The sequence below is a fragment of the Notechis scutatus genome, chromosome 1, assembly GCF_049901735.1.
Source record: "Notechis scutatus isolate UNSWTSFEM ecotype Mainland chromosome 1, rNotScu1.2, whole genome shotgun sequence".
In the NCBI taxonomy this organism is placed as follows: Eukaryota; Metazoa; Chordata; class Lepidosauria; order Squamata; family Elapidae; genus Notechis; species Notechis scutatus.
This window is the reverse complement of record NC_142009.1, coordinates 229,569,665-229,582,030: the sequence shown is the minus strand read 5'-3', so window position 1 is coordinate 229,582,030 and position 12,366 is coordinate 229,569,665. Positions and strand designations below refer to the sequence as shown.

Below are 12,366 nucleotides of genomic sequence, written 5' to 3'. Positions count from 1 at the left end.
TGAGTTTATCAAGGCAAGAAACAAGGCTTCATAGAAGGGAATGGGGAGAAGGGAGAAGGTTGTCTCTGCATGCTGTATTCATATGAGTCAGTAATACGTGGAAGTTTTGTTTTTTCACTCAGTATCTACCCTGTAAGCACAAATTACAGGAAATCATGCATTTCTGGACCTTTTCAGCATATGAAGTTGATAAGATAGATCTAAGATGTAGAATAAAAGGATTGATTTGGATAGTTGACTAAAAGACCACAACTATTTTAGAGTAATACATTAGCTTTGTCTATCTCTAAACAAGGTCATGGTTCTCTTTAAATTTGATTTTGTTCATTTTTTGACTGCTTTCTTTAGTGACTCTCATTTCTCTATCAGCGTCCTATTTTTTAAAAAAGTATGTTTATTTTTATGACTTGCGTTTTCTCATTTAACATGAATCAGTTGTTCCCTTCTTTGGATATTTCAGTATTTTCTCAAAAGAGCAAAAATGGAGGAAGTAAGGCTGGGTTCATAAAGCTAAGTTACAGCTCTGAAAAGAATCAGATGTAATAGGATTGGTTACAACTTCTGTGTGACAGCTTGTTCTTTTATGAGAAGCTACCACCGATGTAGAGATATTGCATATGAAGAAGAAGGAAAAAGAAGAGCAGCATTACATCACAGCTGGATTGGAAAGTATGCACAGAAGATTGTTTCTAGTAGTCTCCGCTTGATACCTACTGATGTAAAAGTCAATTCTTACTGGAAAAAAAATAAACTGGAAGGCCTTTATGGAATATATATGCACCACAAGACCCACATGTGCAATTGTTTTAATGGTTTTATTCAAAGCCTCTTATTGCCTCCTTTATCATGGCCAACTATTCAATGACCATATTTTTGTATCTGAGGGCAGAATTCCATTTTGTGTTTTTAATTCCAGATCTGGAAAGCAAGCAAAGATGTTACAGAGAACTAGATATATTCTTTACTGCAGAGTATTAAATATTAATCAAATTGTCTAGCTTGAAATTTTAAATAAACCAGCTTTAAGTTTTATATCAACCCCCCCAAAAACCAAACAAAAAGTCCATCATGATCTTATTTGACAGTCCATAACCGCTGGACTATAATGCATTGATGAGTATTATACTGAAGCACATACATTTTGATTGAAAGTCCAACTCGGTCCTGAAACAGACTAGATATCTTAGACTGATCAATCTCGGACTAAATGCCTAAGCTTAATATGAGAACGAAACAGATGAACCTCCTTAGTGCTGACTTAAATTCTGGAGAGGAAGGTGAGAAAATATACTTGTCATATACAGTATGTAAGAAACTGTTTGGATTCGGTATGCATGTATGACACATCCAGTCTATCCAGTACAGTTGGAGCCATTAAAATGCATGCATTCGTAGAGAAAATTTGGCTCAAGTTAATTCATCCATCAACATGGCTTACAAGGCTCAAAAAGTTGCACAATCAAGTGAGTCTGTGCAGGAATGTTCACAAAAAACAAAACATGTGATTTAATAGTTCACTGGCCTCTTAGATCTGTTTTTGAAAATAGCAGTAATAATAATAATAATAATAATAATAATAATAGTAATAATAATAATAATAATAGTAATAATAATAATAGTAATAGTAATAATAATATGTCCAAAATGAGATGGTGAAGATCTTGTGGGATTTTCAAATATAGACAGATCGCCATTCGGAACACAACATGTCAAATATTACAGTTGTCGAGGGTCGAAGCCTTGATATTGCTTATTGATATCGCTGTACCAGGAGACGCCAGAGTTGAAGAAAAAGAACTGGGGGAAAATCAGGCTAAATGTGTAAAAATATCACGACCTGGCCATCGAAACTACGCACGGTTATGGGTGAAACATGTAACAGTGATACCCATCGTGATACCCACTTGGTACCATGTCCAGGAATTTTACAAAACACATTAAGAAACTGCAGCTTCCTGTAGTAACACCAGCGGAACTGCAAAAAACCGCACTACTCGGAACATTGTATATTTTAAGAAGATACTTGGTTGATACCTAGGACACAGGCAGCAACCCGTATCAACCATTAGTGTCAGTCAATTTTATTTGTGATACATTTTTAAATGTTCAGTTGATTGAGTTTCATGTTTAATGAACAAAAGAGATAATGATAATAATAAGTTCACCACTGTTGTGAGCACAAACTATAGAGCACTTTGAGAAAGCTTTGGGGGAGTAGGTAAAACTCTAGACCCAACAGATGAAAATTCTTTCCTCTTTCATTTCTCCAAGCAAATAAATGACCCTCCTAACTCTGGGGACCCCTAAGCTTGATGGCAACATGTTGGTGTTGGTATTCTTTTCAGCCTTTTATTTTGCAAGAGCAAACCAAACATTAATCTCTGCCTGCCTCAGAGCTGACAAAGGGTTTAATAGACAGAGCTGCAGCCAGTCCCACTTTCTTTTTTGACCCAGTGGCTCTATTGCCAAGATGGGACAACATCAGACTTCAAAATAAGTTTGATTTGGTCTCAGCAAATTCAGCCGAGAAGATGGACCCATTGCTGATCACTGTGGCAACCACTGGATAAGAACAGAATATATGGACAAAGTTTGTATATGGGAAATGGGTTTAAGAAAGGGGTCTACATCAAGTAGACCTATAATATCATCACACAGACAAGGATTCGATGTCCATTCTAATTATTTTGTCAGGGGAAGAAAAGCCCCCCTGCTCAGTGCATTCTTTAGAGTTTTTTCCCCAAGGGAGGAATCCAGCAAAAGTCTTCCTACCATGAAATGAGGAATATTTGGAATGCTAGCTGGTGTGTGTAACATACATCTATTAAAAATGCAGCTATCAACAACCAAAGTCTGGACAAAGGATGAACTATTTATGTTAGTAATTGCGGACCATCAAATTCTCTCTTCAACAGAGAGAGCAAAAGAAGAGCAGGTTAGTGTCACAAAACTTATTTCTGCTAAGAAAACAGCGATTAGGTTTATATGCCTTTTTACCCAATCCCTCCCCAAGCCACTCCCCTGAAACTTATATAATATGATCCAATTAAACAGATCAGCAGTAGCACTACCCAAAACCCCAAAATATTTCAAATGCACAGAGTAACCACAAGACTTGGATGGCCTCAAGCATCCAATAGCTTTTAAAAAGTAGGTAAGTTAGTTAAGTTTTTTTTAAAAAAAGTCTTACCTGACTTCATATTAAGATCATATTAAGAACAAAATAATACGTACCAGGAAAAAGAAATGACTACTTGTAAATGTCTTACCCTATAGGTCTGTGATGGTGAACCTATGGCATGCATGCCGCAAGTGGAACGCAGATCTATTTGTAATGGCATGTGAGCCACAGCAAACTTACCGACTTACCTCACTGCGCATGCGCACGCCTCACAGCTGATTTTTCAGCTGGCTTGAGGCCTTTTTTGGTCTCCCAGAGGCTTGGAAAAAGCCTCTGCAAGGCTTTTCAGGTTGAATAGGCCCATTTCGTCACTTTCTGTAATACCGGAAGTGACAAAATGGACATATTATTCATCCTGAAAAGCCTTGCAGAGGCTTTTTTCAAGCCTCTGGGAGACCGAAAAAGGCCTCAAACCAGCCGAAAAATCAGCTGTGAGGCGCAGTGCAGGTAAGGGGGTGGCATGGGGGGTTCCACGCACATGTGCAGGGGGTGTGGGGGACGCATTGCATTCTGGGTGCTAGTACGCAAGTGCGTGCGCGCTAACGCACATGCAATTTTTGGCACAGGAGCCCAAAAAGGTTAGCCACCACTGCTATAGGTATACAGTAGTACTAATGAAGCTCTTGTATAATGCCTTCAGAATTGTTCATATGAATTTTCTTATTAATCTTTCTGGTTTTTTAAAAGTAGACCAGCGTCGTACCCCCATAGTATGAGGAAAGCAGACTAATGTACTTAAATTTACATTACAGGTAGTCCTCAACTTACAACAGTTTGTTTAGTGACTATTCAAAGTTACAATAGCACTGAAAAGTGACTTATTGTTTCTCACATTTATGACCGTTGCAGCATCCCCCATAGTCACATGATCAAAATTCAGACATTTGGCAGCTGGTTCATATTTATGACGGTTGCAATGTCCTGGGATCATGTGACCGCCTTTTGTGACCTTCTGATAAGCAAAGTCAATGGAGAAGCCAGATTTGCTTACAACCTTGTTACTGACTTAACAACTGCAGTGATTCACTCAACAACAAGGTTGTAAAATGGGGCAAAACTCACTGAACAAATGTGTCACTTAGCCATAGAAAATTTGGGTTCAGTTGTGATCATAAGTTGAGAACTACCTATATAAGGACTTCAAAATTAATTCAGATTAACATTTCCACAACTGATACCATCAAGGACAGGGGTCTTCAAACTTGACAGCTTTAAGACTTTGGACTTCAACTCCCAAAGTTTCTCCTCCAGTCATGTTAGCTCAGGAATTCTGGGAGTTGAAGTCCACAAGCCTTAAACTTGCCAAGTTTGAAGACCCTTGATCAAGGAGCACTAAAGACACCAAAGCAAATTAAGAAAGAAAACCCGCCTAAAATTATAAAAGAAATAAATGGGTTGATAGATGCTAAATGTTTCCCATAAAAATGGCACAGAAGATAGCGATCCTCTTCTCTTTGGGAAAGAATTTTGTCTGAACGTTAATCTAGATGGTCTTTGGTGGGCAGAAACGGAAGTGTCTAAAACTATTCCATTTCTGCTGAGTTCTAAATCAGTAATAGCCACCCAATTTCTTAATCAACCAGAGAACAAACCCTTCATTAACCCCATTATACCACTGCAACACCAGAGTCAGAATCTGAGTGGGGAATATGTAAACATTTATATTCCAGACAGCAATGGCGCCACAAAACTTACCAAACACACCAACAGCTGCTAAGTCTGCTGGGCGTGTATAATGCTTTAACTCAAGGGTGGCAACCAGAGCCTACGCAAGTTCTTCCCATGCTCATTTCTACAGCCTCTCGAACCCTCACACCCAGAGTGGGACTACTGAAATTCAACAGTAAAATTATTTGCGGTAGACTGATTTTTCATATATTTTTTTCAAAACGCAGTCCAGGACTGACACTGGTGTGCAAAATTCCACCCCCAAATTCACTCTTGTCCACTCAAGTGCCTTCACTGTGAAATTGCCTATGCCTAAAAGATCACATGTTTATACTTTAACTGCATACCAAACATGACTTTTGCGTAAAAACAACTAAAATGTGTCATTACACGAATGGTTGTGCAAGCTGCTCCCAAAATTTGGGGTAGCAAGGGAATCATGAAAAATAAAAGCCTTCTTGACAGTAGAAGGAGTGGAACTAAAGGAACAAAGTGAAGACAACTTGACAAAGAAGCTGGAATCCAAGAATCCAGGAAATGTTTATTTTTCCCTCTGCCAATTCTTCCTATGCTAGAAGTGACAGTACAGAAAGAAGCTGTTTAGGTGGGAATGTACCTCCTCAAGTCCACTATGTTCAGGCAGAGAGACCTGTCTCTGAGTGACAGCAGGATTTGCGGCAAATAAATGGAGATTAAAACCTTCAGGACCACTGGCACGCCTTGTTTCAATAGATGGGTTCTGTAAGATCGGAGCCTTACTTGTGTTTAGAAAGACTGCAAAAAGCGTTTCCTTTTAGACTAGAGTACGTTTTCTCCTCGGGACTGATATATGTTGTTTAAACCAACTAATCAATGTTGGGTGGAGTCATATTGCCCTTTGTGTTGGTTTTATTGAAGCTGTAGTAGAGAATTATAATAAATTAAAAATATACCTGTGGTTAGGTCGATCTGCTTAAAATATCCAAATACTATATGATTTTTTTGAGCAAAGCCACTAATAAATAATTCATCTGGCTCTTCTACAATCTCCTTCTTTAACCTCAATATTGATCATCCATATCTAATGTATTTATTGTAAATATTTTTGTATTAAATGTATACAATTGTCTTACTGCATTAATTTTATAATAAAATAATATTACTTTATTAATATTTTTCATGGTTTTTTTTGTCGATCTCTTTTGTTTTATTTTTTTGGGAAGGGGAGTAACAAAACCTTTTTATTCTGTTAGTGTCCTGGCTTTTACTATTCAATATCTTTTTTTACACTACAAAAGACCCTGAAGGATCAGTTGAGTGTTTCTTTTCCAAAATCAAGAAGACTTTCTAAGTCAAGGGTCTTCAAACTTGGCAAGTTTCAGATTTGTGGACTTCAACTCCCAGAATTCCTCAGCTAACATAACTGGAGGAAGAATTCTGGGAGTTGAAGTCCACAAGTCTTAAATTCTAAATCAATCTATAGATATGCTCACACCGAATTCCACGAATCAATTCTAAACCCAGAATCTCTTTCTACAGCTTTTGTACCAAATCATGATGTGATGGTAGAAAATTATTAGTTAGAGAAAAACAACTTATCTTTGGCTTCAATGGACCAGGACTTAATTTTGTAAGGCATTATTAGCCCCTCACCCCAAAATGCAACAGCACTCAAAGGTAATAGGTCTCTAACAATATTTCACATTTGGATGCAAACTGAACAGGAAAGCAGGATATTTAGTGTTCCGGCTTCAGGACTGCAGGTAGTTGGCCTAGAACATCTTTGGCTGATCAGCATGGATGCTTTTAGTTCTTTGATTTAATCCTTTGGTAATATTCTATAATCTTAGATAATGGCATTGGTCCTACCTCTTCTGCACTACAGATGGATGCAAGGAATTTATTCAAGGCTGTGCAATTTTACTGTATTTCTTTAATGCACCATTAACTTTAACTCATCTAGAGATCTATTTGTATCATTAGTTGCTTAAAAGACTTCTGTGGCTCACCCTAATTGTTCCTTGGTCCTTGAACCAATTTAGTTTTGCATTCCCCACTTCACTGCCTCCAACTAAATTTGCCAAGACATGAGCTTAGTCAAAATGAACTTTTGAAAGTCAGCGAGGAGGTTGTTAGTCTCTCACAATGTGACTGAACACAAGAGCTGCACTTGTAGAGATGATAATGAATCACTTTCAGAATTTATATTAATTCACTTTTGTTACAACATTCCAGGCATGGAGTGTATTAGACTGGGAGATATGTGACTAACAGGAATATAAGCACCAATTTTGGGATAGTCTATCAAGCTACCGGGACATATAGTGGAAAAATCTGAAAGAGGGATAAAAGGGACCATTTATGACAGGGGTCTCCAATCTTGGCAACTTTAAGCCTGGCGGATTCCCCAGAGAGTTGAAGTCCTCCAGGCTTAAAGTTGCCAAGATTGGAGACCCCTAATGTATAACAACTAGTGCATAAGTGCACAAACGTGCCTACCATCCCTGTCCTATTGTCCCCAATTATTAGTTCCTATTTCTTGTAAATAAACATGTTTATTCTTGTTTGTTATATTGTAAGCTTTTGACAAATAAATAAATAAATAGTTGACTCAGTCCTTTCAGCAGTTCCAAGGACATTCCACCCCCATTTGCACTCTGATTCAGGTAAGCCTGAGGGCACAGATAAAACCCCAAGAGGCTCAATGGCTCTCAGAAAGAGTGTTAAGGACCAGAGGATTGCAAAGAAATATGATCCTTCCATTCACTTCCATCCTGCCAGAACTAATTCTTCCATCCACCATGCTGTCAGAATTGATGTAGCTTCTTAGATGAGAAGTGAAACATCTTCCTCAAGAAGAAAACAGCTGCCTTTTCAAAAAGCACCTTTGAGACAACTATGACCTGGATGACTGAGAATCTCCACAGATACCTCACACCCAACTTTCCTTGAGCGTGTGAAGCTGTCACATACAGCTGTAACTGAACTGGAATTGGGGTCTTCCAACCTATCTTTACAGCAGTTGAAGATTCAGTCTGTAGCCTGGTTCTTATATCCAAGTGCAAAAAATCTCAAGTCAGCATATCTGGGCAACTGCTAGGGATTGTTCCAACTCATAGTCTAATCATATGAGGTAGAGAAGAAATATATGGAGAAATATATCATCTTCAGAAAAGGAAATCTGGCTTGTTTGGCTAAAGGACTGGACTGGACACTAGGAAGAATACATCTCACAACAAACAATTTACAATATTGTGAATGAATGGAACTGATAAGAGCTAACTCCCTCCCATGGCAGTATAAGTGAGAGAAAAAGAAGTAAAGTTATTTAATTTAGAATCTTGTCCTAATAATCAAAGGGCAGGAGAGACTATTGTGCAACCAGTCAGTTTTCTGTATTCAACTAATCAATGATGCCAGGACTGATCACAAATGTACAGAGCAGTTGGAAAAAGTTAACCGATCAGAACTTGATTTCATAGCCTATTTGAATCTACCTGTAGACACAGCACAAATCTTGCTTATCCTCCAAGTACAGGCAAAATGCTGTAGTTAATAGCCACATTGCTGTGTTTCATAAAGGTTATAATGATTGTAATAGCATTTGACCCAGTATCAGCGTCTCTCTTTACTGTTGCCAAAAAGTAAGGTGCAAATAATGGAATGAAGCAAGCCCTGGTTGATAAGGACTTAGGCTGCAATCAATCTGACAGTCTTTAAAGATGTCTTCTGCAGCCCAGGGCTTTCAATTCCCACCATTCCCAGCCAGCCTGAATATGAATAAATCCATACACATGCACTCTCTCTCACACATCTTTGACTCCCATTATATGGAAACAAAATCTGCTCTTGGTGACATTTAAAAGAATCATTTACTGTAAAATAAAAGGCACTACTAAATGTACTCATACTTCTCAGGGACTGATCAAATGGTGCACTTCAGTTTTAAGGGCCAGACTGAGAGATGTTGTGTCCAGACCAAACCTCTGAGAAACTATTATTTACATTTTATGTATTCCTTTTAATGCTATCTCATAAAGCACTAATTAATATTTCCAGCTTTTGCACAGAAATGTGCATCAAAAAGTATTTTTGGTGCACTTTGACTCCCCAAAATCTTAGCTCCATGAAAATTTCTTTCCCATTTTTCCTTTCATCAGCTTTGTCTGACTCTTATCAGGTTTCTGTCTCCTCCCTTTCTGTCCTCCTGTTTGCATGCTAAGCTTTCCTGCAGCTCTTCTCTTTCATCCGCTCACTCAGGGCCAGCCTCTTCCACATGCAGCAGGCTGCACCATATACTGTAGCAGGAGGCTTCTTCTAATGCACAGGGATGGTGTGATTCCACCTGCCATTCCCTCCCAGCTTCTCTCCTGATCCAATAGCTACTTCCCTTCTTCACATGTGCTCACTAGCAGGAGCAAGCGGGATTCCCAGCTAAAGAGGCTGATGGTTTTCCCAGGGTGTTTCCTCGCTGTCAGCAAAGACAGCTGCACACCTACGCCTGGTTTCTCTACCTGTCAGATTGCAACAGCTTCACTGGCAGGATCTCAGGAGCAAGTTGCCAAGAGGCATTCAGGTCTTGGCAAACAGCTTAGTCCAGACACTAAAAGACAGGGGAGGAGCGGAGGGGGGGAGGAGGAAGAAGCACCACCCATACCTCCATCACTCTCCAGACCTTCAGCTACAGCTCCTGGCATGGTTTTCACAATATCAAACAAATAGTTGTTCCCGGGTTTTTAGCTTGGTATTTTGTTTTGGTTTTCCCAGCTGACAGCCCATTTTTCTTCTACTTGATGGTTTCCCATGATGACATCGGGACATGGGTCTAGTTATGAATCAACAATAATTAGGGGGGGGAGGGGAACTACCTGTAACTCAAACTAACCCACAAAAACAAGTCCCCTCCCCTTCCAGCTTCTCCAAAGGGAGAAGTAAGATTAGGACCTTCAAATGATACCCAGTCAGGATAGTATCATCTGGATCTGTTCTTCTAGAAGCAGTTTTTAATCATCTTTTATTGTTAACCTCTCTAGGTAAACTATTTGTTGCTCCTGCCTCTCAACCAGAGGATTAGTTTCAGCAGTAGGTGTCTGTAAAATTTACTCCAGATCAGCTAATTAAAAAGGAATCACAAACCTTTTCATTCGCATTTATGCAACTTTCCTCCAAATGTGACCAAGTTTGACCGGCTGCTTGAATTTTTACAAAATCACACATTACATAATGCTTCCTGTTATTTATGAAATGTTTTTTTTCCAAGCTCCCCTCCTGGCATATGTAGTATACACGCAGCTGTATTTTGTCTCAAGGCACAAGAGACACACACACACACAGCCCAATTCTATCCAGATTTATTCAGTAGTAAGTTCCAAAGAAGCATTGGTTGCAGCCACTCTTCTTTCCACACCAGCCTTTGACGTTTCATATTTGTGTGTTTTGCTCTTTGCAAATGAAGTAATGAGTAAATGGTTGCTCACACACCTTCACAAGCCATTAGAGAACACCCGGCATTTTCACTGCAGAACAGGTTTTTCTTAACTTATGCAGGCTACCACTATTAAGCAGAGGCAGGGTTTGCCTAATTGGAAAGGCAAATTCAGAAAAGCTGCCTTTTCCTCCCAATGAAGCCCATCTAATTAAGCCCCCTCTCTTTTTTTGGCAATGGCAGGAGGATTTGGAGGCTTGTAGTACAGTATATCGGCTGCACCTTATTCCACCTCCAAATCCTTTTCTAGAATTGGCAAATTTCAATATTCCCATAAATCTCCCTCTGTCCTGTCTCATCTCGCTTCCCCCGCTGCCTAACAAGAGTTATCCCAAATGCCAACCTTTAATATCATGGGGCTGTGCAACCGCAATGAAACTTAATCCCAGCGGACTTCTTATACGTCTCGTTTAAAACAAAAACACACACACACACACACTAAAAAAATCTCCAAATGAAAATACGCCCCTCCTTTGGTCGCCGATCAGAAGGGACCCGGCAAGGGAGAGGTGGCTCCGGATAGGAAAGGACAAAATCGCAGCGAGGGGATCGAGGTGGCGCCGGGGAAGATGCGGGGTGAAACTCACCCGTGTCTTGGCGGAACTGGTGCATGGACTGGAGGTCGATGATATACGGCGACAGCCTATTGTCCACCTGGCCCAGAACGACGCTGCCCCCAACTCTCGGCCCGGCTCTGATCACTGCTTCGATGTGGTGGCTCACGGCCGCACTGTAGGGTCTCCATCGACCGTGCTCGTTCAGCCATTCCCAAACCACCACGGCGGAAGCCAGCAGCATGATTCCTTTGCCTTCGCTCTTTAGCGGTCGGTCTCTTCCCGGAGAATCTCCGAAACCCAGGCACCACCTCCGGCAGCCTCCTCGTCCGATAGATCTCATCTGCCCCCCCCCTCCACCCCTTTAAACTCTGCAACGTCACGCCTACGGGCTGACCGGCTGCTCGCTCCTTGGACCCGTTCCAATTTGTCTTTTTCTTTTTTGACTTGTTTCTTTTTTTTTCTCCGCCGCTTTTGTTCGGCTTAGTATTTTGGAGCTTGTCGGGTTAAAAACAAAAACAAAAAAAGAATAAGAGAGAGACTCGAGTCTTTTGGGTCCTGTTTCATGGAAAGAAGACTTTAAAAGCCTTGCAAAGCTTTCCTATTCCCAAGCAAATTCAGCAGTCTTGCTTCATCGCCTGGGAAATGCGTTGCATTTAAAAAAAAATTTTTTTTTACCAAGAAAACCCTTCCAGTCAAGCAAGCTGGAAAAACAGGTTCCGTTCATCTGCTCCGCAAAGTGTCTCGGAAGAGAAAATGTGTCTACTGGTACGGCAGAAGGCGACTCAAAGTTACACCAGTTGCATCTTCTCCTACTCTGCTTTTCCCTCCCCTTCTCTGCGTTTGCGCGAGGGAGGGGTTCTTTCGGACAAACCCTGCCAGGAATTTCATGCTCCGATGTCTGGGGTCTCCCCCCATCCCCGACCCCCTCCCGCTTCCCTGGGGAGCAGATGCAGCAATCGTTCCGGCTCCACCTCCCTGTTGCTTTTATGCCCTCTTCTTTCTATATACCGATCCCGGGGTGAGTGGGGCTTTCTCGACACAGCGGGGGGACGCAAATCTCCCCCCCCGCGCATTGCCCCTTGCCCTCAACCGGGAAACAATAACCCGTTGCAGCGCAGCGCCAGCGCCAGGTTCCCTGCCTCTCGCAACCTGGCCCGCCGCCGTTACAACTTCCCTGCCTTTGCAAGGATTGTGGGAAGAGGAGCCGCAGCACCAGGAGCCCCAAGAACCGCGACGTCTTTGCTCTCCCTTCCACCATTACCTCATCCTCGGCCCTCCGCCCCTAAACCCTCCCCTCTGCTCAGCCTCCAGCGCCCTCTGCTGACGCGGATAAAGCAAACAGCTGGTGCGGGCGGGACTGGACCACCACATCCCCAAGGCGGGGGTGCCCGATCGATGGCCACACCGCGGGGTGGGACGAGGAGAAGGCGACAACACCACAGGACACGTTCGCTGGCCAAAAGAAGCCAGCCCTCCGTATTGGGATCAGCCTGGCC

The 12,366-nt window shown here is 41.4% G+C and overlaps 1 protein-coding gene across 1 annotated transcript in view; it reads right to left on the bottom strand.

Annotated features, from left to right (window-relative positions):
• Positions 1-11,879, bottom strand: part of DTX4 (deltex E3 ubiquitin ligase 4) — a 44,523-nt gene extending 32,644 nt beyond the window's left edge. Inside the window, exon 1 of the mRNA XM_026683772.2 lies at positions 10,901-11,879. Coding sequence (XP_026539557.2) covers positions 10,901-11,210 — 310 coding nt within the window. The 5' untranslated portion in view covers positions 11,211-11,879. The remainder of the gene's footprint in view (positions 1-10,900) is intronic.
• Positions 11,880-12,366: the final 487 nt, after the last annotated feature.